Source organism: Elephas maximus, chromosome 10 (assembly GCF_024166365.1).
Source record: "Elephas maximus indicus isolate mEleMax1 chromosome 10, mEleMax1 primary haplotype, whole genome shotgun sequence".
Classification (NCBI taxonomy): Eukaryota; Metazoa; Chordata; class Mammalia; order Proboscidea; family Elephantidae; genus Elephas; species Elephas maximus.
The window spans coordinates 82,457,759-82,484,427 of record NC_064828.1 but is presented as its reverse complement, the minus strand read 5'-3'; the positions used below and the strand labels follow the sequence as shown (position 1 = coordinate 82,484,427).

At 44.3% G+C, this 26,669-nt stretch overlaps 1 protein-coding gene across 7 annotated transcripts in view; it reads right to left on the bottom strand.

The window, feature by feature from the left end:
- The window catches only part of SMOC1 (SPARC related modular calcium binding 1), a 176,753-nt gene that overhangs the window by 73,212 nt on the left and 76,872 nt on the right, over positions 1-26,669 (bottom strand). For all 7 annotated transcript variants that reach the window (XM_049898536.1, XM_049898537.1, XM_049898540.1 and 4 more), the window contains exons 2-3: positions 18,120-18,285; positions 16,889-17,001 (exon numbers count right to left, since the gene is read on the bottom strand). In XM_049898536.1, the coding sequence (XP_049754493.1) occupies positions 16,889-17,001; positions 18,120-18,285 (279 nt within the window). The remainder of the gene's footprint in view (positions 1-16,888; positions 17,002-18,119; positions 18,286-26,669) is intronic.

Below are 26,669 nucleotides of genomic sequence, written 5' to 3'. Positions count from 1 at the left end.
CCTGGGGATCTACTTCTGAAAATCAACCAATGAAAAGCCCTAGGGATCACAACCACCCAGTCTGCAACTGCTCATGGGGATGGCACAGGATCAGCACCATCACACTCTATTGTGCATGGGACACCATAAGTCGGAGCCAGCTTGACTGCAGCTAACAACAAGAATGAACTGCAGGGCATTGCCCTGTTCCTTTGCTCCACCCAGTGCAGGTATCAGGCTCTCATTTTAGTTCCCTATGCTTGAAATCATTTCCCTCCAGCAACGCTCCTTCCCTTTTTTAATGCTTTCTCTAGCTGCATACGTTCTAGGAAGTCCGTCTTGAATTGCCACAAGTCTTCAGTGACAACTGGGATTCCCTCCAAGGTGCAGCACCTTCCCGTCCCATGGCTTAATTTCCTTCCATCTAGTTCTCTGTGCCTCTTTTTTAAAACGTGAACCAGATGCAGAGCGACAGGCCTGATTCGGCATGCTTAGTAGCAACTACCAAGCTTGTAATGAAATGACTACTGTCACGCGCATGAGTGTTTCCTAGCGGGAACAAATTAAACTAAAGGCAGAGACGTGGAGATATTTTTCTAATTCTCTATTGGAAGTGGGAGTATGAGACTTTTTTTTAAACCTGCCAGTTGCTCCAAATCACTTAGCAGGTTCTTTGGATTAAGCGCATGCATAGTGAAGGTAAAGATCTTCCTATTGGCCCTACTGATGACTTTTTTTCAGGGCGGTATTTTCAGCTGTCCGTTTTCCTTTGGGCTGCATTTCCCATGTTGTGGTTGTTGTTGTTAAGTGCCATCAAGTCCATTCTGACTCACAGCAACCTTATGTGGCAGAATAGAACTTCTCCAGAGGGTTTCCTAGGTTGTAATCTTAATGGAAGCCATTACCAGGTCTTTCTCCTGTGGAGACGCTGAATGGCTTCAAACTGCCAACCTTTTGGTTAGCAATCGAACACATAAACATTGCACCGCCAGGGCTCCTTGAAGTCCCTATGGGACTTCTGAAAATTTGTCTTTTTCCATCGGTGGCATGGGCCCTGGCAGGGAGACTGAGTCTCCAGGACGTCTGAGGTAGCTGCTTGTTTCTCAGAACATCTCTCTCCACCAGAAGCTGCAGGAGAACATTGCCTCTTGGGTTTCAAGCAGTGATTCTCAAACTGGAGCGTGCATTGGACCCACCTAACCAAAAACCAACCGAACCTGCTGCCATCGAGTCAATTCCAACTCATAGTGAGCCTATAAGACAGAGTAGAACTGCCCTGTAGGGTTTTCGAGGAGTGGCTGGTGGATTCGAACTGCTGATCTTTTGGTTAGCAACCGAACTCTTAACCACTGGGCCACCAGGGCTCCTCAGACTGACCTATATGGCTTATTAAAGCAGATCGCTGGGCCTCACCCGAAGAGTTTCTGGATTCAGTCCTCTGAGGTCAGGTGGTGACTTTGCATCTCTAACAAGTTCCCAGGTGATGTTGTCCCTGCTGGTCTGGGGATCACACTTTGAGAGGACTGTTCTAAAGGAGGAGTCCCTAGGTAGTACAAGTGGTTAACATACTCTGCTACTGACCAAAAAGTTGGAGACTCCAGTCCAACCAGAAGCGCCTTGGAAGAAAGGCCTGGAAATATACTTCCCAAAAACCAGCCATTAAAAACCCTATGGAGCACAGTTCTACTCTGACACACATGGGATCGCCATGAGTCAGAATTGACTCATGACAAGTGGTTTTGGTTTATTTTAAAGGGAACTCCCCACTCACTCTACCCTTTCTAACACTGACTATGAAATAAACACTCAAGAAACAAGTACTTTTCTAGGTGGGAAACTGCGGACAAGGGACCTTGTGACCATACTTCTTTCCAAGGTTTTGTATTCCAGTTGTTTTGATGATGTGTAGCCTTTTTATCCCTGAATCTAATAATTGCAGACTTAAATTTTCTGGGTGATTTCATACACAGATGAGAGTTCAGCAGCCATGGGAAAGAGAAGAAGGAACGGATGGTGAAATCCTTATGGTTTGTCTAGCATGAGCTGTTCTTTCCCAGGTTTGGAAAAGGTTTTCCCACAAATTGCCCCCTCATCTTGAGTCAGGTTTGGCTGAGAGTCAACAAGATGTAGCAGGGAAAACACAGCTTTGGAGCCAAAAAAGCCTGGATTTAAATACCATCTTCATCACCACTAGCTATGTGACTTTCGTAAAGTCACTTAACCTCTCTGAGCCTATCTGTGAAATAGGGCTAATGGTACCCACCTTAAAGGTTATTGCGAAGACAAAGTGAAACAAGATATGTAAAGCGTCTAAAGCAGTGTCTGGCATAGACTATGTGCTCAGCGTGTGCTGGGTTTGTCCTTATCTCCTTTCCCTTTTGCAGGGAGGATGTAGGCCGGAGCTTCAAAGTGCTGCTATTCTTGCTGGCTGTAGACATTGTCTGCTACTCTATGCCAGGTCTAGGAAGGATTGTCTGTTGGGGAAATAAAGAATTTTCCTTTTATTAGAGTGGCCTTGGCAAATTGGATTCAGATGATAGGAAAGAGGCCAGGGTGTTGGAAAGGCATAAATCTCTATGATATCGGCATGAGTGGTAGAACTAAGGATTTTTGCCAGGGCAAACAGAAATTTTTGTTGACTAAAAGAGGGGATTTCACAAGGAAATAATAGTGTCTGTCTTTAGAGGTGTCTGTCCTCATCTCGAAAGGAAAGTAGGATTTCTGTGAATTCTGTAAACCCCATGGATAGAAGCAGTGTCATCTGTAGGAAACTACAGAGAGACAGCTCTCAAGTCAATGTAAAGAATGACTTTCCAACTAAGTTGTCCCAGAATATATTACGTATGTTGTCATTGACAGGAGTAAGCTTCCTGTCTTTAGTGGCAATCAAGCAGAAGGTGGATGACTACATGGTGAGGGATTGTAAGTAGAAACTAAGCACTGGATTGGAGTATGGTAAGAAGAAGGAGGAGATGAGTCAGAAACCTCTATAATCCCCTTTTCAACCCATGAAGGCCTGTGATTCCACGACCCTCTTCTAAGTTGAATGCTTGTTGCTTAGGACTAAGGTGGCAATTTATAAACTAGTACCTCATTATCAGTGTTAAGACCACTATTCTAGACATACGATGAAGGACATTTTCTTGTATCTTCCAAAAAATTTGAACACCCCTTCCCCGCCCCCCCAACACATACAAAATTATATTTTTAAAACCTCAGTATTAGGGCTTCGGTAGACCTGCCAGGGGCCCAAATCGTAATTTTCTTGCCTCCTGCCCCTCTGTTCACTGCCTAAAATGGTTGGGGCTTGTCTAACAGCAAATATGGCTCTTCTTCTCCATTTCCTTTTATTTCCATCTTGGGGGAGAAGGGCTGCTGTTGTTGTTAGTTGTGTCAGTTCTGACTCATGACGACCCCATGTGCTTCAGAGTGTTTTCAAGGCTGTGACTTTTCAGATGCAGGTCACCAGGCCTTTCTTCCAAGGAGCCTCTGGGTGGGTTCCAACAGCCAACCTTTTGGCTATAAGTCCAGCTCTTAGCCATTTGCACCACCCAGGGATCCTCTGTGGGGGGGGGAGAACAAGTATGAAATTTTGTTTAAAAAACGCACAGTAAGAACGTCCCTCGTGTGTAGGAGCTTTGTGCAGATCAGAACTGTGAAAGCCTGACTGGTGGAGGGACATACTTGGTCTGCAGAAGGGGTAACTTCTTCTCACTTTCCATGTCTGAGTTCGCTTTCAATTAAACTTTTCTGTCTTCATACCTCTTCCTGTGTTCCTACTCTGACATGGGTGGGGTGGAGGGGGGGGACGGGGTGGATCTGATCCCTTTAATTTTATAGAATAGTTTAGTTGGCAGACCTGCAGGGTCATCTCCTGGCATGTTATATGCACCCACAATGGAGTGGCAATAGTGTTAAATGTATGTGTCTTAATGACTCTGCCTGGAAGTTTCCTGGATAACAGTTTGGTTTGGGCCTGCTGTGTGCTGAGTCACCGACTGAAGGTTAGCTACTGTCTCATAAAATCCTAAACAGCACGGAAGTTACCTCCTCGGGGGACAACCATTCTACCTCCTTCCCAATGCAAAACCAGCCCTGCCAGGTGCCAGGTGCAGGATGGCCATTGAGCCCCTGCTGGCCCACTTGCTGGGATGGGGAACTAAGTCTTCTCTGAGTCAGACAGTTCATCCGTGAATTGCTCTACTTGTCAAAAGTTCTTTCGTACTTCGAGTCAAAATCGGAGTATGTATTTTACTCACTGCCCCGGGTCAGCTCTGTAGGACTACACAGTAAAAAGCTATCATCAACCACTGACAAAAAGTCGAGGAGGCTCTCCTGAACCCCTTTGGTCATCTCTTTTTCCTACATCCTTTGGCTCTTATCTCCAAACCAAACTTCTTTGGCTCCTTTAAATACTCTTCATGTGACATAATTTTCAGACCTTACTCCATCTGAGTCATTCTCCTGGATATGCTCTAGTTTGGCAGTGTCCCTTTAAATGAAAGCACATGTCTTTAGGGAGGCAATGTAGAGTAGTGGTTAGAGCCAGAACTCTGGAGCCAGGCTTCTTGGGTTTGAATCCTGACTCTACCACTTGCAAGCCACAGGGCCCTGGGCAAGTGACTCAGCTTCTCTGTGGTTCAGTTTTCTCATCTATAAAATGGGAATAAAAGTTCCTATGAAGGACCAGCCATTCCTTGGAAACCCTATGGGGCAGTTCTATTCTGTCCTATAGGGTCGCTACGAGTCAGAATCGACGGCAATGGGTTTTGTTTTGCTTTTCTGTTTGTTTGTTTCTAGGCACTTATAAACAGCCTGGCACATAGAAAGTGCTATTTAAGGATTAGCTGCTGCTGCTGTTATTATTATATTCTCCAGCAAACAAAAGAATAGCAGAGACACTGGGTGAAGCCTCCCATGACTGAGCCTCTCCTTTGCCAAAGGCAGCAGGAAGACCACAGAAGTAGGTCTTCCACCTCCCCCCACCCCCATCCACACTCCCTTACAGAAGAGCAGCTGCAGATACCACCCAGTGCTCACTCCTTTCATTTCCACAATAGACAAAATGTAGGGACAGAATCGCAAGGGCTGCAGGGAGCTCTGACGCCCAGCTGGAAGCACCCAGACCCTGTGTGCTTGCTCCGCAGCAGATGATGCCAGCCAATCCAGGAGAGGATGCCCAGTGGCCCTTCGGCTGGAGAAAAGCCACTGAAGAGTCAGACAGAGAAGTGGTTGGGGTAGTCAGATCCCAAACAACACAACGGATACAGTGTTCTGAGCACAAAGTATGCTCCATACTCCCTCATCTTACTGCACTTCCCTGCACCTGATGGGTGACCCACAGGCCATCTGTTCTCCCACTGAAAAGATGCGAGTGGTGGGTCCCACCATGGATGAGCAATTAGACAAGTTACTTGTTAGACAAGTCCTTCCTGCACATGAATGGGTCAAGCTCCGCCCCTGCCATCATTGATAAATTTACTTTCATGGCTGCAAAATGCTTACTCATTACAAATTATATGCCACCTAGACCATCCAAAGGAAGGCATGAAGTGGAGCCCCCTCTGGAAGCCGGCTGCTGGCTGCTGCTTACCAGGTCTCCATCTTCTGCATCTTCCCAGAACTTGATGTGCTGAAAACTTCAGTGACCACAGTGGATACGTCAGTGTGGGGAGAGGAGCAAGCACAAGCAAAATGCCTGACTCAGACAGTCGGCAACACGACTCCTTGGAGGCTCCAGCATGCTCAAAACCTACAGTTTCTAATTTGTTAAAGAAATTTCTTATCTGGTTGCAGATGCAAAGATGTTTTAGCTTGCCAAAGATTGAGAGCTTTCAAGCATATATAAGCCTCACCTTTGGTGATTAGAGAGTTTCCCACCCCTAATTTGCATTCTAAAAGGGTCCAGTCCCTGGGCGGTGCCAATGACTTGTGCTTGACCGCTAACCTAAAGATTGGCAATTTGAAGCCACGCAGCGGCACAGTGGAAGAAAGACTTCCATAAACATTACAGCCAAGAAAGCCCTACGGAGCTCAGTTCTACTCTGTTACAGATGGGGTTGCCGTGAGTCGGAATCAACTCAATGGCAATGAGTTTGGTTTCGGTTTTTACTTTGCGCTCTTTCTCTCTCCACCCTTCTTTTCCTTTCCTTTGCAAATAGCAAACCAAGGACACTGAAGCCCAGGTATCAGTTGGATCACACTATGCCCAAAAATCAACACGAAATGGATCATCGCCCTAAATGTAAGAGCTAAAGCCATAAAACTCTCAGAAGAAAACATACATTAAATTTTTGATACCTTGGATTCAGGAGTGATTTCTCAGATATGACACTAAAAGCACAAGCAACAAAAGAAAAAATAGATAAACTGGACTTCATCAAAATTAAAAAATGTTTTTCCTTCAAAAGACACCATAAGAAAGTGGAAAAACAATCCACAGAATGGGGGAAAACATTTTTAAATCATATTTGATAAGGGACTTTAATCTAGAATACATAAAGAACTCCCACAACTCAAGAATATAAAAACAACTGAATTTAAAAATGGGCAAAGAATCTGAATAGACATTTCTCCAAAGAAGGTATACAAATGGCTAAGAAGCACATGAAAAGATGTCCAACATCATTAGCCACTGGGAAGTGCAAATCAAAAGCACAATGAGATACTGCTATATCACATCCACTAGGACAGCTAGGACGAAAAAGACAGACAATGATAAGTACTGGTGAGGATCTGGAGAAACTGGGACACGTGTACATTGCACATTGTTCTACAGCCACTGTAGAAAACGGTTCAGCAGTTCCTCGTAAGGTTAAATTTATAGTTACCATATGAACCAGTAATTCCACTCCAGCTATACACGGAGAGAGTTGAAACCATATATCCACGCAAAAACTTGTTCATAAGTGTTCATATTATTCATAATAGCAAAAAAAGAAAATAACTCAAATGTCTCTCAACTAATGAATACCCCACCAAAAACCAAACGCACTGCCATCGAGTGGATTCCGACTCAAACTAATGAATACGGATACCAAAACCCCCGAATGTTCAAGTCCCATATATAAAATGGCATCATTTTTGCATATAACCTACACACATCTTCCATACACTTTAAATCATCTCTAGATTGCCTATCATACCTAATACAATGTAAATGTTATATACAATTGAAGACTTGCTCTGGAATGTAGTCTTTGTCTTCTATGAGTTTCCGGACCTCTTTCTTCTGGAGCTGATGCCGATTCTCCTGTGCTCTTGAAGTTCTTGAGGCTGTAGTGGTACAGTAACTCTAAGGACAGAGTAGAACTGCCCCACAGGGTTTCCAAGGAGCGTCTGGTGGATTCGAACTGCCAACGTTTTGGTTAGCAGCCATAGTTCTTAACCACTGTGCTACCAGGGCTCCAGCCATTCCTTACTCCCCTTAAAGTCCTTCCCCTCGCTTTCCTCGACTCCCTCACACTTAGCCTTTGAGGGATTGCTTTTTAGGAGCCATTTTTTCAGAGAAACAAAGAGTGCACGCAACTCAAGTAGCGAATGAACGAGATGAAAGGCAAACAATGCTCATACAACGAGCACTGGAGAGAGACTGAGGACCTGTAAAATGGCGGGAGGCTATAGCAGGGGGTGCCTACACATCACTTCATTCATGTGGATTCAGCTTAGTGCTAGCATGGCAAATTCAAGTTTTGCTTTTTGGAGCTTTTTTTTTTTTTTTAACACATGTTTTGGTTGAATCCATTGATGTGGAATCCGTGGATATGGAGAGCCAACTACATAGGGTTTCTTTTTGGGGTGATGAAAATGTTCTGAAATTAGATAGCAATGATGATTGCATGTTGAGAATATATTAAAAATCACTGAACTGTATACTTTAAATGGGTGAATTTTATGCTATATAAATTATATCTCAATAAAGCTGTTAAAAAATATATAAAAACATATGGCTGGCCCACAGGCCATAGTTTCCTGACCCCTGAACTAGTTCAACTCTCCCATTTTACAGTTAAGCAAATTGAGACCTAAAAAGAAAGAAAACTAGCATTTGCTAAGCTGCAACTATGTTCTAAATAGTGGGTATTATTATAAATTATCACGAGCAATATCTAGTTGTCTGGAACAAAAGCAATTCAATGAAAAACATGTGTAAGGCACTTAGTAAGATACTCTGGACACAGCAGAAAGCGACCCTACAGGACAGAGTAGAACTGAGCGGCTGCTAGATTCTAACTGCCAACCTTTTGGTTAGCAGCCAAATACTTAACCACTGTGCCACCAGGACCTAACCAAATTTATTTAGCACTTTAAAAAAAAGGGGGGGGGAGTAACAACTTGACCAACAGTGGATCCATTTACCATTTGTTCATGCTGTCTATACATAAAGGATGGGCTTGAATTTTTAACAGTGTGACTGCTTTAAAAAAAAAAAAAAGTTGGCATTATCCATGCCACAGAAGGCTGAGGGGGCCTAAAGCAGCGGCATCATCCACTGACTGGTACAGAGCTGACTTTGTTTGGGGGCATCCAAAGGGACCATCTAGGCTGGAGAAGCTCAGGAACACTCCAGTTTGCGATATACCCAGGGTCTCAGTAGTTTACCCACAGAGTCCTCAGCCAGTTGCTCTACCTGTTACCTGTTGCTCCAAGTAAGATTTCTCCACATTAAGACAAGAAGGACCATAGCCCTGGACTCTTTTTAGATGTCTAGACTCATCAAGTATGAAACAAATCCTTTCCGCCCTGTGAGAATGTGCAGCTCTCCAGCCCACCAGCGTTTAATCAGCCCAGGTCAACAAAGGCTCACAGTCCATGCAAAGCATTGATACCTTCAGGAACCTGCTGAGATTCTGAAGAGGGAGTACAGACAATAAGCCAAGGTGTTCCCAAGGCAAGTTAGTCACACAACTCCAGCCTACAGAGGTGGCTTCAGGAAAAAGCAACTCTATACTGAGAAGGCTGGAGACAGAGGGGAGAGGAATTACTAAAAAGGAACATCAAGACCTGACTCATAGTTCAACCCCAGGCACTTAGGAAATGAGGAAATACAGAAATAAGAACTGTAGAAACGTTGACAAGAGTTCCCACTGTCTTTGCCAAAAAGTCACAAAGTTTTTTTGGGGGGGGGGCTTCCAATTTCAGAATAAAACATAATCAAAAAGGCATTAGAGTTTTTATATGCAAGAAGATTACCTCAGGAAATCTTTTAAAAGTATGTATATGTGTGCATTGGTTGGGGAACAGAGATTAGAACAAGTGAAAATGAGAAAGGCGTTAGTGCCAGACAGAGCTATATCAAGAAAGATTGTTGTTCCTGGCATGTGCAGCTGAAAGACGGGAAACACAATACATTTTTCACATAGAGGTAGCATTATGAATGATATTTTGTGTTCTACAGTACCATTAGTACTGCAATTCATCTACACACAAAAAAATTAAAATGGCTTGGAAATGTGTCTGATAACAACCACTAATCAACCACCTTGTTTGTTGCTCAGCACTTACGGAGAGCAATTTGGCAGTCAGCATCAAATGCCTTTAAAAAGTACATGTCTTTCTGACCCAATATTCAACTTCTGAAAATTTAACCCCCAAATTGCCAGAATTCACAATACATCTCTTTTAGTCATCTAGTGCTGCCCAAACAGAAATACCACAAGTGGATTGCTTTAACAAAGAGAAATTTATTTTCTCACAGTCTAGTAGGTTACAAGTCCAAATTCAGGGCATCAGCTCCAGGGGAAGGCTTTCTCTCTTTGTCGCCTCTGGAGGAAGGTCCTTGTCCTCAATCTTCCCCTGGTCAAGGAGCTTCTCAGGCGCAGGGACCCAGTGTCCAAAGGACGCGCTCTGCTCTTGGTATCGCTTTCTTGGTGGTATGAGGTCCCCAACTCTCTGCTTGCTTCCCTTTCCTTTTATCTCTTGAGATAAAAGGTGGTGCAGGCCACACCCCAGGGAAACTCCCTTTACTTTGGATCAGGGATGTGACCTGGGTAAGGGTGGTGTTACGACCCCGCCCTAATTCTTTTTAACATAAAATTACAATCACAAAATGGAGGACACCCACAGAATACCGGGAACCATGGCCTAACCAAGTTGACATATATTTGGGGCGGGGGACATAATTCAATCCGTGACAACATCCATACAATGGAATGCTGTGTAGCCATTTAAAAACAAGAGAGAAAGGTGGAGTTATATGTAATTAACCTGGGAATAAGTCCACAATATAATTAGATTGGAAACCCTGGTGGCATAGCGGTTAAGTGCTATGGCTGCTAACCAAAAGGTCAGCAGTTTGAATCCACCAGGTGCTCCTCGGAAACCCTACAGGGCAGTTCTACTCTGTCCTATAGGGTCGCTATGAGTCAGAATTGACTCAACAGCAATGGGTTTGGTTTTGGTATAATTAGATCAAGAATAATGTTATAAAATAGTATAAAACATTATACCATTTTTGTCTTAAATAATGATAATAAATGTACATGAAGAAAAAAAAACCTAGATGGCTATAGGCTTAATTGTCACTATTATGGGGTGGTGAAATCACTGAGTGACTTGCACTTTCATCCTTACATGGTTCTGTATTGTCAGAATATTTTTTTTTTAACAGAGTGTGCGTAACTTTTCTATTTTAACTATTTGATTAATTAAGTCCCTAACATACACACACACATACATAAAATAAGTCTCTTCAACACCATTTTACTAGCTGCATAATACGGCTATGTCATAATTTGTTTCAGCAATTCTCTATTTGTTAAATATTTAGGTTGTTTCCAAATTTTTGCTATTACATACAGAACTTAGGTGGAAATCCTTGTGGCTAAATATTTTCACACATTTTTAATTATTTCCTTAGAATAAATTCCTAGAAGTGTGGTTGCAGGCTCAAAATGTGGACACAATGAAAGACCTTTTGACCCATATTGCAAAATTATCCCATTAAAAAGTCGGTGCCAATTTACTCTCCCAACTGCCACGTAGGGGTAGCCTTTTCCCTCACCCAACCCTGAATATTATTCTCTTTTTCCAGTTTTTACCAATTTGGTAAGCAAAATGGTACATCATTGTTTTAATTTGTGTTTCTTTAATTATGAATGTAGAGCACCATCATCCATATTCGCTTATTGACTAATGTTACTGTGTGACCTGTTTGTTGACATCTCTTGGCCACCTTTCTACTAGGATCTTTTTCTTACTGATTTGTAAAGTGTCTTTCTATATTAAGTAAATAGCCCTTTGTCATTCGGGCTAAAGTGTGTTATCTGCCTTTTGATTTTTTAGGTGTCTTTATGTTCAGAAACTTTGAATTTGTATGCATTTTTCTCTATGGTGAAATGCATTCAGAATTCCAAATAGCAGACTTGTAAATGCCCTTTTGAAGTATAATCGGTTGTACATGTATGGACTTGCATTCTAGTTACTTTATCACATGTTTCAGTACCTTTTCTACATATAAGCTCCCTGAGGAAGAAGTCACAGTATTTCTCGGCTCCCTAGAACAATCAGCACATAGCCCAGAACATAGTGGGACTCAAAAATATTTCCTTGGGATAAAAAGATATTGTGTTTGGGATTTGCTATAGAGTAACCCAGTTGGAGATGGGAGATGAAAAGGAGAAAAGATGAAATAGAATTGGCCACATGTTAATCATTGCTGAAGCTGGGTGATGGGTACATGGAGCTCATTATGCTATTATTTCTACTTTTTTGTGTATTTGAAAATTTCCATAATAAAAAGGACTTCCCCCCTCCCCAATGTTTGTTTGATTGATTGGTCACCAGCCGAGAGAGGGGATTTCCAGAAAAACAATGCTGACTAAATTAATTACACATGCATCAAGGCCACTTTTGTAGAGCAAAAAGGTTGCCAGCTCAGGCTTTGAAATTAGGCAGGCCTGGTACAAATTCTCTCTAGCTGAGTGACCTTGAACCAGTTAATGAACCCCTCTGAAACTCAGTTTTCCTTTGTAAATAAGGAATATTTACTAATATTTATAGTAACTACTCAAAAGGCTGTAAAAAACCCATTGTGGTCAAGTCAATTCCTATAGGACAGAGTAGAACAGCCCCATAGAGTTTCCAAGGAGTGCCTGGTGGATTTAAATTGCCAGCCCTTCATTTAGCAGCTGTAGCACTTAACCACTACACCACCAGGGTTTCCTGAAAAGGCTATAGTGAAGATTAATGGATGTAAAACTTAGCGCCTGGCACCTAGGGAGTCCTCAGTAAAGGGCTGTTGTTGTTGTTAGGTGCTGTCAAGTCAATTCAGACTCATAGTGACCCTATGTACAACAGAAGGAAACACCACCTGGTCCTGCACCATCCTCACATCCGTTGCTATGTTTGAGCCCACTGTTGCAGCCCCTGTGTCAATCCATCTCATTGAGGGTCTTCCTCTTTTTTGTTGACCCTCTACCAAGCATGATGTCCTTCTTCAGGGACTGGTCTCTCATGACAATATGTCCAAATTTCATGAGACAAAGTTTTGCCATTCTCACTTCTAAGGTACTTAGAACTTCTGGCTGTACTTCTTCCAAGACAGATTTGTTTGTTCTTCAGGCACACCACAGTATATTCAATATTCTTGGCCAACACCATAATTCCAAGGCATCAATTCTTCTTCAGTCTTCCTTATTCATTGTCCAGCTTTCCCATGCATATGAGGCGACTGAAAATACTATGGCTTGTATCAGGCACACTTTAGTCCTCAAAGTGACGTCTTCACTCTTTAACACTTTAAATAAGTCTTTTGCAGCAGATTTGCCCAATTCAATACATCGTTTGATTTCTTGACTGCTGCTTCCATGGGTGTTGATCATGGACACAAGTAAAATGAAATCTTTGGCAACTTTGATCTTTTCTCCATTTATCATGATGTTGCTTATTGGTCCAGCTGTAAGGATTTTTTCTTTTTTCTTTATGTTGAGGTGTAAACAGTAAAGAGTGCCCATCATTATTCAGCAATGCATATGCCTTGACAAGTTCCAGCCACCATTTCCTGGTGGTGGCATCCAACATCCTGCCACTGTGGCTGAGATTTCAGTTAACCAGCCTGGGCACTAGACAACCGCATGGCAGAGGACTTGTTGGAACAGATGTCGCCATGTATGTTCCTGATACCCAGAAGGAAAAACAGATAAAGCCACTGCAAAGGTGAAAACCCATGGTGCCTGATCTTCCTCAACAGATTACCAAAGAGCCTCAACTCCACATTCCAGTGATATAATCGAGAAACAAGAATGATGAAGCCCTTATAAATGGTTCGCAACTTTGACCAAACATTAGAATCACCTGGGAGCCTTAACATATAAGATGTCTGGTCCCACTCCCGGAATTTGATTAAATAGTCTGGGAGGTGGCCTAGGTATCAAGGCTTTTAAAAATCTGATGAAATCTAATGCACAGGTTTAGAATCACTGCTTTACCAGGAAGAAGTCACGCTCCTGTGTGAGCTGGGGTGGGGTTGCCACAGACTTTGCCCTCCCCCTTATTACTTTTACCCCTGTCTCAACCTCAACCTAAGCTAAGTTTTTGTTGTTGTTGCATGCCATCGAGTAGTTGCCAGCTCATAGTAACCCATGTGACAGAGTAGAATTGTCTCCTAGGGTTCTCCAGGCTGTAATCTTTACAGAAACAGATCACCAGGTCTGTCTCCCACAGAGTCACTGGATGTGTTCAAACTGCCAGCCTTTTGGGTGGCACCCGATCACTTAGCCACTGAGCCACTAGGCCTTATTTTCTTCCCCCATACATGAATCCTCAAAGTACAGTTTCAAATACATATATATATGTATATATATACATACACAAAGATGGCCTGTATTCTTTTTACTAGAAAAACTAATAAACTGAGAGTGCTCATCAATTGTCAAACATGGGGAGTTTCAACAAAGAGCATTTTTTTCCTTTAAGTAGCATCATCCATAAATGATGGGGTTGGGAGGGAAGAGGACAAAGGAAAAGAACAGACACCATTGAGTCCCACATGAACCCCATTAAAGGCAACTCAGTCATGTGGTCCCAAGCTGTGTCTCATCCCAGACAAATCCAACCCCATTAAGATCCCATCACTCCCTCCATAAACTTCAAGAGCGGGTTCCTGGGAAATAATTCACAGGGCTAAAATATACTATTGTGTGTATGTGGATATTCTAAAGAATGGTAAAGCAACCTAGCTTCTCTCTGGGTTTTGGTCTTTAAAAAAAAAAAGGCCCAGCTAAGTGACGGTGGCAGCTAGGAAAGGGAAAGAGCATTTGTCTCCTGGCGTTTTGGCAGCCTGTCAGTGGGACTGAAGCACACTCAAAGAGGCAGCCTCGTTTTGTGAAGTTATTGCAGTGTCTTTGATCAAGGAAAAAGGCACATCCATTTCAATCATTTTCATCGAGATGGGCTAAGGCTCTGGCTTCTGGCTGCCCACTGGGGTGAGCCTGCATCAAGCCTGCAGACACATGGCAGTGCTTAGGATGTCAAACAAACCAGGCAGTCCTTGACTGTCTATACAACCTTTGCTGAACTTTGAAGGCCCCCCTCATTTAGCAATTCAGCCTGGACTAATTTGGAAGTTCCTTTCCCCCAGCAAATAACACCTGGCCACCCTTGCCTGGCCAAAACAAAAGCTGTGTGTCACGAGGCAGCAGACGCTTCAGAATTGGGAGGGCAGGGGTCAACCATTTTCATAAGCAACACACTCAGGATTACACAAGCCTCAAGAAAGGAAAAAATGACTGCCAGAGACTCTGCCCTCCTCTCTATTACCTTTACCCCGTCTCAGCCCCAGACTAAGCCAAGAGAGGTCTTATTTTCTTCTTGCATCCGGGAATTCTCAAAAGTGCGGGTTCAAGTAGGTGTGCAAAGATCACCCGCGCTCTTTTGACTAGAATAAATAATAAACTGAGAGAGCTCATCAATCTTCAAACTTCGGAAGTTTCAACAAAGAGCTTTTCCATTGCGCAGCATGATTAATGTAATTGATATCATTAAATTGCACAAGTGAAAAATGTTGACTTGGCAAATGCTGTGTTATATATATGTTTTACAACAATACAAATAACAAAAAGAAAAAGACATTTTTTTTTTCCTTAAGGGACATCATCCATAAAATCTTGGAAAGATCTGAGTTGTAGAATCACAGTAGAGACAGGAGTAATGATCATGATAATGACAATATTTATACAGCATTTATTTGAATCAGGCACTGTCCTAAGTGTTTCCAATGTTTCAATTCATTTAATCCTCATCCCAACCTTATGAGGCCAGCTACTGTTACCTCCACTTTTCAGATAAGGAAAATGAGATCCAGAGAAGTCCAGTGACTTGCTGAAGGTGATGAGGCTGGGATTCACGCCCAAGCAGTTGGCTCCAGGATCTGCACGTTGACCATGGCACTACACTGCCTTCTTTTAGACCACACTTCAAAGCCTCCTTTAAACCCACGGGTTCAGAGAGTGGCAGAATATGGAGGGTTTTGGAGGGCTTTGTAGTTAGAGGGATCTAGGCTTGAATCCCACCTTTGTCAGTCAGTGCCCCACTATTGTCCCATTATCTATAAAATGAGGATAGTAACACCTACCTTCCAGGCTTATAGTGAGGTTTCAGTGAGAAAATGAATAAAAAGCACCTCTTGTAGAGTCAGCACCAAGGTTAGTTTAACCCAGTGGATCTCAATTCTTATTTCATATTTTAATCAGCAGTGAAACTTTTAAAAATACGGACACCCAATCCCTACCCTACCACCCTTCCACATTTCTGCCCCAACAGGCATTCAGCTGGAAATCAACAATCTCCTTGGCCCAGCACAGAATGAAACCTGAAACCTGTCAGACGAAGACCAGCCTATACCCTTTGCCCCATTGATTCTGACTTACAAGGAAGCTTTAAAACCTTGAAGCTCTACCTCTGGCTCTGAGATGGTGGGATTCCCTCAAATACCACTCTATCCAACTCACAAAGGGAGTTGTTGGCACCAGGACTATCCCCAACCGCTTGGCTAAGCTCATTCTTGTCTAGTGACCTTCCCCACTTGCATCAAGACAGAGCCTCCATCCAGCCAGCACAAAGTCCTGGCTCTGGAGGAAGGCTCCCACCTCCCAGGCTACACCTCCACCTGCAGGCACACATGACTGGTGTAGGAGGAAGCAACCTGTTACAAGGAGCACCTTATTGTCCCACTGCTGCCTGTGTTTTAGAAATAATCTGTGCCAACATCAACGTCATCGGCCTTATTTTTACACAAAGCACTAACCAACCAGAAGGCCATGGAGGAAGAAAGATGGGAATGCCTGAAAAGAAATTTTAAAATCCGAGAGCTCGCATACACATGCGTGTGCATGCACAAGCACATGCTCACATACACATATGTACATGTATGTATACACACATGCACACATATAAATGTGTACACACACGGACACACACACACAAATATGCACACTGCAAGAATAATGGTGCAAGTTGTACTCAAAAACGACATTGCTTCATTAAGGACTGGGGGTAGGAAGGAGAGAAGTACAGAGGGGTAGCCATAAACAGTGAAGGGAATAACGAGGTTGCCCATGGAAACTGGCAGGGATACGAAAAAATAATCAGCCCGCATTTAACAGAAGAGAAAAGCGCAGGCCTGGCCCTTGGAGGAGACAGCCAGCAGGGAGGATGGGGACAAGCCATGCCAGTTTCCTGGCTCAGAGTTCCACGCATCTTTGCAGGATACACTGCCAGTTGGCAAGGGATTGCGTGGAGGACCAGGAAGGAGGGAGGCAGGCACTAGAAGTTAGCACAGAGGGGAGCCGAAGAGCCACTGACTTAGCTGTTTCCCAGAATGTGAAGCAGCCCTCACGCCCTCAGGACATCCTCCCTTCTCCTCCCACCTCAATCCAGGAACCAACCCTGAGGGGACTGGCCAAGGCCTCACCTGGGTAAAGGAGCCGTCCTCACCACACTCTGGCACAAACACGGCCTCCTGGGGCTTCTTGGCTTGCTCTAGGGCTTGAGCCCGCTCCAGGCGACACTTGCTCTGGCCAGCATCTAAAAGGGGAGAGGAGCATATTTCATTTTTCACTTGGATTCCACACTGGAGCCATGTGACAAAATGGTTGTCCAGTTCTAGGAATGCTGAGAGAAACCACTCCACCTGTGGTGAGCCCACAGGCAATCCACGGGCCTTTCTAACTATAAAGGGGCATTGGCTCGTGACTGATGCTCAGTGTCATATCCCTTCCAATGTTAGAAAAGTCTGTATGTGGGGGGGTTCATATTTATACCAGGCTTTGCCTATTTTTTCTACCAAGTACTCCCACCCCCCAACCAGGGGGAAAAAAATTCCACTTCCAGAATTTTTCACTGGACTTATTAAAAACAACAACAACAACAAAAAAAAAACTAGTAAGCCCATGAGATCCCACAGATGTTTTATAGTTCAATAATTGCAAGTATTTTCTTTGAGAAATCAAACACCCTAGCGCAGGCAGCCTACTAAGCATCCCATAATTCCTAAGCAGTCCAGTGTCACAAACTCAAACATCTGCAGGGCTCAGGAAGGTACTACACATTAGAGAAGTGGGCTGGGTATGGGAAGAATGGAACCTGGTTCTGAGAGACCTTAGGGAGTGGTGAGGACTGTGGCAAACTAAAGAATACATTTCCTGCCAAAGCAGGTGCCTGCTACTCAGCTCTCGCCATTTGTTGCCTTTCAGCAACACAGGCCTAACATTACCAGAACTTCCCATTTTTCAAGAGAAGCACACACAAAAAAAAGATTTTTATATTTAATCTCCCAATTTCTAAGTGTTGCCTCAATTATTTTTAATGTTTTTAAACATGTGAGCAGACCAAACAAAACACATCTGTGGGTCGACAATTTGGGATCGCTATACAGGAGCCAGCAACAGCGCCTTGCCACCCAAAAGTCACTAGCCAGATAGCAGCACATGTCTCTAAGCCGTAGCTTGATGGCAGTGGTTCAAAGTGCTCACTCCTTCAGGCAGACCAATCTTCCTTTCCTTGTTCCCTGATGGAAAGGGTCAGGGGATAAGGTAGCAAACCAAATGGAGAAACTCATTCTGAGGGCCCACGGGAAATGCACAGAGCAGGGAGCTGGGTGCCCAGGAGCCTCTTCTAGTTGGGACGAAAGTACCTGCACTCACCTTTGCATCTACCCCGATGGACCACACCCAGGGTCGAGTCTCGGCACTTGGCTCGCTGGTACTCACACATGGACTCGTAGGACCTGCCATCGGAGGCACAGATGGGTTTGGGTTGAGTCCGGGAGCAGTGGAGGTTGCACTGAGGGTCACGGTCACTTATTAGGAACTAGGTTAGAAAAAAATGAAAGGGATAAAGGTTACTTTTGCAAGAAACGTTGAGGGTGAGTCCATGACTGACAATGCTGGCTTGCTCCCAGAAAGCAAGTCCTGAATAGACCCAAAGGTATAAGAATCTAGACGTGGAAAGGAATTGAACGACCACAAAGTCTAACCAAAGAGGGCATCCTCTCCGCACCGTAAGAACAATAATGGTGTCTGACATTGACTGAACATGCTAATTCGCTGTGCTAAGTAATTCACATGCAGGATCTCACTAGTGCTCACATCAACCCTATGAAACAGAAACAATCTTGTAGACAAGGAAACTGAAACACATGGAGAGGTAACTTGCTCATTGTTACATAGCTACTAAATAAGTGGAGGCTGGATTTAAACCTAGATTTGTTGGAGGTAAAACTCAGAGCCTTAATCACTCAGGCATTCTGCCTCTTTGTCTATGGGAGCCCTATTTGGGTATTTCCCCAGATTAAGAACTCACTATCAATATCAAATTCTATTTGGGGGAAGACTTATTTGTTTAAAAGTAGTATTGAGCCCAAATCTATGCCTATGCAATTTCCAGTCACTGCTCTCTGGCAGAATACTAGGGATGGGATTTTCTGGGAAAAAGGGATTTAATGATTTAAATAAAACCAAACCAGTAATAACCAGCTTGGGAAATGCTGGGTTATACAAGTTTCTTTACTGCAGGACTTCTCAGACACTTTTGATACATTCATAGGCACTGTGAATCTATGAGAGGTCTAGCAAATTATGCACTACTTCTCCCATTGAGCAGGGAGGTCTAATTCCCTCCTCGTGAATCTCCACCGGTCTCAGTAACTTGCTTGACCAATAAACACGTTATTGAAGTGATGTTCTGGGGCTTCTGAGCTAAGTCATAAGAAGCCCTGTAGCTTCCTCTGAGACCTTGCAACACTCACTCTGGGGGAATCCAGCCACCATGTAGGAAGCCTAACAACTCTGAAACCACCATGCTATGAGGAAGCCCAAGCTAGCCATTTGGAGAAACCATGTGGAGGGAGAAATGTTCAACCAACCCAGGCACAAAGACATGTGAAGGAAGAAGCCTTCAGATGAGTCCAACTGCCACCTGACTGCAGCTTACCATGATGAAAGTCAATAACTGTGTGACAGACCCCAAGTGAGAACCAGTCAACTGAGCCCAATCAACGCACAAAACTGTGAGATATAATAATAAACTGTTGTTTTAAGCCACTGACTTTTGTGGTAGTTTGTTACACAGCTATAGATAACCAGATCAAGAGGCATATACTATGAAGCATCTTCAAATTTATTTGACATGAACCCCTTTATCAATGAACTGCTGGTAACAACTATAGAATGCAGTTGTTATTGTTAGGTGCCGTCGAGTCGGTTCCAACTCATAGTGACCCTATGCACAACAGAACGAAACACTGCCCGGTCCTGCACCATCCTCACAATCGTTGTTATGTTTGAGCCCATCATTGCAGCCACCGTGTCAATCCACCTCGTTGAAGGTCTTCCTCTTTTCCGCTGACCCTGTACTCTGCCAAGCATGATGTCCTTCTCCAGGGACTGATCCCTCCTGACAACATGTCCAAAGTATGTAAGACCCAGTCTCGCCATCCTTGCTTTTAAAGAGTATTCTGGTTGTACTTCTTCTAAGACAGATTTGTTCATTCTTTTGGCAATCCATGGTATATTTCAATATTCTTCGCCAACACCACAATTCAAAGGCGTCAACTCTTCTTCGGTCTTCCTTATTCATTTTCCAGCTTTCACATGCATATGATGCCATTGAAAATACCATGGCTTGGGTCAGGCACGCCTTAGTCTTCAGGGTGACATCTTTGCTCTTCAACACTTTGAAGAGGTCCTTTGCAGCAGATTTGCCCACTGCAATGCATCATTTGATTTCTTGACTGCTGCTTCCATGGCTGTTGATTGTGGATCCAAGTAAAATGAAATCCTTGACAACTTCAATCTTTTCTCCGTTTATCATGATGTTGCTCATTGGTCCAGTTGTGAGGATTTTTGTTTTCTTTATGTTGAGGTGTAATCCATACTGAAGGCTCTGGTCTTTGATCTTCATGAGTAAGCGCTTCAAGACCTCTTCACTTCCAGCAAGCAAGGTTGTGTCATCTGCTTAACGCAGGTTGTTAATGAGTCTTCCTCCAATCCTGAGGCCCCGTTCTTCTTCATATAGTCCAGCTTCTCGTATTATTTGTTCAGCATACAGATTAAATAGGTATGGTGAAAGAATACAACCCTGCCACACACCTTTCCTGACTTTAAACCAGTCAGTATCCCCTTGTTCTGTCTGAACAACTGCCTCTTGGTCTATGTGAAGGTTCCTCATGAGCACAATTAGGTGTTCTGGAATTCCCATTCTTCACAGTGTTATCCATAGTTTGTTATGATCCACACAGTCGAATGCCTTTGGAAAATAATAATTGGGACATATGATCCATGAGCTTCTGTTTAATAACCCATGATTAGACTGCATGGGCCTTGAGAATTGGGTCTACTCTTATCTACCTCCTTACAGGAGAGCCCTGGGCACACTGAAGGCTCTTCATCTATACTGTTTGGTTGAGGACATGAATATCCCACAGTAATGATACACAGCAATGGCATAAGCAAACATCAGGCAGCTGGTAATGCTAGAGTTGACTGAACCCTCACACCAAGCTCATAGAGACTTAGGGAAAGTGCGACTACAACCTCAGCAAACATGTTCCTCTGTTTCAGATGCATTTGAGGGCCTTTTTTTGTGAAGCAAACAGATGAGAAATGGCTCACCTTTTTCCAGAACAGCAAGGGAGCATTGGAAATACACACTGTACATTGGCCAGATTCTAAGAGAGTCCACACCTGTCCATTAATACACAGATCACATCTCAGGTATAATGCCTGTCCCTTCTGCTACCTTGACCTCCTGTCTGGGTGCTGGCTGGTCAGCACAGGGACGGTACAGCAGAGGACTGAAACCACTACCTGGGCCTTTTCAAGATGAACGGTTAACTTGGCCCTCTCTTCAGATTCCTGGGCTCCCACATTCATACATTAAACCTGAGACCTGGCCAAAGCCAAAGGGAAGTGACCTGAATGTGTCTCCTGAGTGCAGTGTTCAGGATAAAATAATACACAAAGTCACATTGGGGATGCCCACCCCCTGCCAGCCTGCCACACTGTGGGCGGATGAGCTGACCAGGGCAGCAGGAGGAGGTAGTGTCATCCACAACCCAAACCCTGCACAGGGCAGCTCCCCTGCTCAAAATCCTTGAGTGGTGTGCCTCTGCCCATCAGGAAAAACACAACTTGCTTCATGTAGTCTCCCAGGCCTGGCAGAATTTAACCCCAAGCCCCACTCTGGCCTCAGCCCCTACTGCCCTGTTCTCCCCCTTGCTCATTCCTGGTCAGGCCTTTTGGCCTGTTTCCACTTTTCATGAGCTGCATTTTGTCCTACCTCCAGGCCTTTGTACACGCTGTTCCTTCTTCCTTCCCTCCCACCCCTACTTCTGATCTCGGCTCACGTCATTGCTTCCAGGCAGCATTCCCGAACTCTCACAGATGAGGGCGGGTCCCCCTGACACCTCACTTGCCCTTCAGGGTTCTTGACATGTGTTGTGATGATGAATTTATTTGTATGATTTGAATACTAAAGGAATACCCAACTCTAGACAAGGATAATGTCTATTTTGCCTGTGAACACATACCCAGCATATATCAGGGCACTTGATTACTTGCTGGATGGATGCATCCCTGTAGTGGCATTTCCCACACAGAATTAGCTCAAAACCAGCTGGCATGACGTGATAGGCCTGGTTCCCCAGGCTCCTGTCACCCAAGAGGATCCCTGGGGCCACTCTCCCCACCCCCATGCTCTGGCCTTTCCCTTTCTCAAGCCGTGTTCTTCCCTTCACCCTCCATACGGACATTACACTGTGGGTATAGGTGGTCCGCAGCTTACTGTCCTAGCTCCACCTCAGAACTTAAGTCAGCTCTGAAGCTGAGGTGGGGCTCTCCTCTCTCTCACCCTGAGTCCCTCTGTTACCCTGTTACTATACCTTGCCTAGCCCATGACCCTCTGTGCACTACAGAAAATTTGGAAGCCAAATGTTGAACTGAATAACACAGGCTTGGGAAGTCCTGGCCCCAGGTTCCTGGATGGGGCAGGACTCAGGTTGCTGGTTGCAAAGCTAGCCTCAAAGTCTCTCTTCTGCCCTATGTATAGTTTCCTCAGATCTCCTCCTGATCCGTCTGCAGCCTGGATGTGCAGCTGAAGCCTGGATCTGTATTTCTCCCTGGTGAGCAGCAGATGCCAGGCCAGGGGGCAGCACTGGTGCCCTTGCACCCTGGCTTCTGGGCCAACCAGCGGCCTCAAGGCTGTCCAAGAGCAAGTCAAGGCACTGCTGTGCTAAGGCTATGCTCTCGTTGGGAGTGGACATCTGTGCTCCCTGCATGAAGTAAGCCCTTTTATCACCTACTTTAATCGGTTCCTTTGCCATGTGGATCGGTAGGACCTCAGGAGCAGCATGTTCTTTATTCTCATGATCAGACAGTGTCAGAAATATCTGCACCTTCTAACTTCTGGGAAAACCAAAGAACTTGTCCCTGCTCTCAGAGGGATTCTGTCGTGTAATAATAACAGAGTAATTATTCTGTAAGGAGCCCTGGTGGAGCAACGGTTAAACGCTCGGCTGCTAACAGAAAAGCTGGCAATTTGAACCCGCCCAGCAGCTCCGAGGGAGAAAGTCCTTGGGATCTGCTTCCGTAAAACTTAAAGCCAAGAAACCCTGTGGGGCAATTCTTTTCTGTCACACAGGGTCACCATGAATCAGAATTGACTTGATGGCACCCAATAACAACAATTACTTTGTAGAATAATAATAATAAGCCCATTGCCATTGAGTTGATTCTGACTCACAGCCACCCTATAGGACAGAGTAGAACTGCCCCATAGGGTTTCCAAAGCTGTAATCTTTACGGGAGCAGACTACCACATCTTTCCGCTGCAGAGTGGCTTGTGGTTTCAAATCGCTGACCTTTTGATTAGCAGGCAAGCCCCACACCACTGCACCACCAGGGACAGCCGATAATTACATATCATTTGCGATATATTAACTAATTTAATCTTCACAATAACCCTATGAGGCAGGGTATTTTACAAATGAGGAAACCAAAGCACAGAGAAGTTAGGCAACTTGCCCTAGATTAAACAACATGTAAGTATCTGGCAGGCTTACCTAGATGGCCTAGCTCCAGGGCTATGCTTCTAACCACTACACTGTACTGCCTTTCATTGTTACAGAGGAACACTGCAAACAGACACACTGACCTAGTGGCAAAAATAGACTCACAAAGTCAAAAACCGTTTACTAAAAGCCTACTGTGTCCAGTTCCAAACCCAGTTGCCATCAAGTCGATTCCCACTCGTGGCGACCCCATGTGTGTCAGAGTAGAACTGTGCTCCATAAGGTTTTCAATGGCTGATTTTTTTGGAAGTAGATTACCAGGCCTTTCTTCTGAAGTGTCTCTGGGTGGTCTTGAACTGCCAACTTTTTGTTTTGTTTTGTTTTTTATACTTAACATTTTATCCTAAGACAGTCTTGAAAAGACAAAGTCATAGAAATAGAGGACAGATTAGTAAGTAACAGAAGTTATGGAGGAGTCCCTGGGTGGTGTAAATGTTCAAGCACTCCACTACTAGCCAAAAGGTTGGCAGTTTGAACCCACCCAGAGGCACCTTGGAAGAAAGCCCCATCGAACTGCCAACCTTTTCGTTAGTGGCCAAGCTTGTAAGCATTTGCACCATCGTACCAGACCCCTAAATGCTAAAGATTTAAAATCCAAATACAACAGTCCTGCCCTCCAGGCACTTTGAGCAGAAAGTGAGAGATGCTCTGACAATAGTTTTTGTTCACCTTCTTTCTTTGGAATTAAAATCAAAGCAGACATTCCCGCCCCATACAATATTCCAATACTCTTTTATCACTGCAGGGGAAAAAAAAAAATTTTAAGAACATACCAAAAATGAAGGTGAGAGAAAGACAAAGTTGCTTGTCAAACTCAGGGAGGTTGCCGTGTTGTCTGCTCGCTCTGCAGCTCACGAGAGGAAGGCTGCGGTGTCACCGTGGGGTTGAACTAAACCCGTTGCCGCCTAGTCAGTTCCAACTCATAGCGACCCTATAGTACAGAATAGAACTGCACCCTTAGTGTTTCCAAGGCTGTCATCTTTATGGAAACAGACTGCCACATCTTTCTCCCGAGGAGCTGCTGGTGGGTTAGACCAGCCGACCTTTTGGTTAACAGCCCAGTGCTTAACCACTGTACCACCAGAGCTCCACAGTTGAACTACGGGCCATAAATTCAGTTTGGAACTGGCTTCCTCTGCACCAACAGCAGCGCACAGCAGCTTGTGCCAGACAGCAGCTTAATTACAAGGGGAGAGTGCTGTCTGCACGCACCAAGACCCTTTCCTGGCTTCAGAACAGCTCCCCAAAGATTCCTGTCCAGAAATTACTGATCCCTGAGGCAACGTAAAAAATTCAGAGACAGCACGGGGCCATTGCTGAAGTCCAAATTATAAAGCCTTTAATTGTCTTTGGTGTTGCATCCTCATCTGGTTTACAAAGGGTGTGTGTTTCTGATGGTTTTCAAAAAAGGCAATGGGTTCCATAAAACGGAGATTTAACAGGATGAATAGGATCACCCAAACCTCCAGGGCCCCAGGGGATTATTCAGTCGCATCGCTGGGTGGGCAGTGTTTCAGACCACACCAGGTGACACTGTCAGGGGAAGTGACACCAAAAATGGCTGTCTATAAAATGTTTGTACAGTGTTGCAGCAGAAATTTCTTATTTTCTATAAAAATAACCCTGTAGTCAGTCATAACAACAAAATTTTTTTTTCCAAAGCCCAGCTTACATGTATCAATATACCTTCAAGGTGAAAACTTTATGTAATTCACTTTTGAACCTTCTAATGTACTCCCGCCAGAGCTGTCATTATTGCCCAGTTACAATGACGCTTCAAATCACGTGGTTTCGTCTGCATGCACTACGAGCACCCGCTGTGGTTTTCGTTGCTGCCAGTGTTTCTGTGCTCACTGATTTCGTCAAATCTTCTGGTGTTTTAGCTACGATATCGTGGTCATTAGCATGGGGGGGGGGTGACACCATGAGTTACCACAGCGGGTGACACCAATCCTAGTGAAGCTACAGAGATTACTTCAGGTCCACAAACACCGAGGATGAGGTACTCCTCCAGCTTGCAGGTTCATCTGTTCATCTGCTCATGGACTCAACAAGCCAGCGTGGATGATGAGCCTGGCACTGCGCCCAGCATAGGAAACCAAACACGACCAACATTGTCCCTGCCCTCATTGATCTGACACTCTAGGGTGGGGACAACAGGCAAGCAGGCAATTCCCATACAGCAGGTGAACAGGATACCACAGGACCAAGAGAGGACTTAATGCTAGGGACTCTAGAATGCCACAGAGCCACACAGTCCAGGAGAATTTTCTGCAATGCTGGAAATGTTCTAATCCAATAGCCACAAGCCATATGTGGCTATTAAGCACTGAAATGTAGCTAATGCAAGTGAGGAACTAAATTTCTAGTGGTGTTTAGTTTTAATTCCCACCACTCATCTGCCACTTTGTCATATGGTGGTGGCTTGCATGTTGCTATGATGCTGGAAGCTGTGTTGTCGGTATTTCAAATACCAGCAGGGTCACCAATGGTGAACAGGTTTCAGTAGAGCTTCCAGACTAAGAGAGACTAAGAAGAAAGGCCTGTTGATCTACTTTAGAAAATTAGCCAATGAAAACCCTATGGATCACAACAGAATATTATCCACTGTAGTGCTGAAAGATGAGCCCCCAAGTTGGAACGACACAAAATACAGAGTGACTAGAACGATGGCCTGGAGCATATCAACAATCGTAAAGATGACACAGGACCAGGCAACATTTCATTCTGGTGTACATGAGGTCGCCATGAGTCAGAGGCAACTACCAACAACAACAATTTTAACTGATTTTAATATCCACACATAGCTAGTGGCTCTGGTATTCCATAGCACAGCTATAGAGACAACATACCAAGAGGTCAGGGGAGGAAGGATGGGCCTCAATCAAGTGTTTCCCTAGTTGAGCCAGGCTAATACTGAATTGGACTGTGAGAATAATTCCACATTTTGACGCTGGACATGATATCAGTTCATTACTTATGATGTCAACAGCCAGGATATCCCAGGAGTGCATCATAGTTTGTTTGAACTAACGAAGGCAGCTTTTCCTCTCTTGTTGCAAGGGACAGAAGGTACAGGCTAGAAATCCCCAGCCCCAGCCTGTGGCCTGTGTTGCTTGACTCAGCA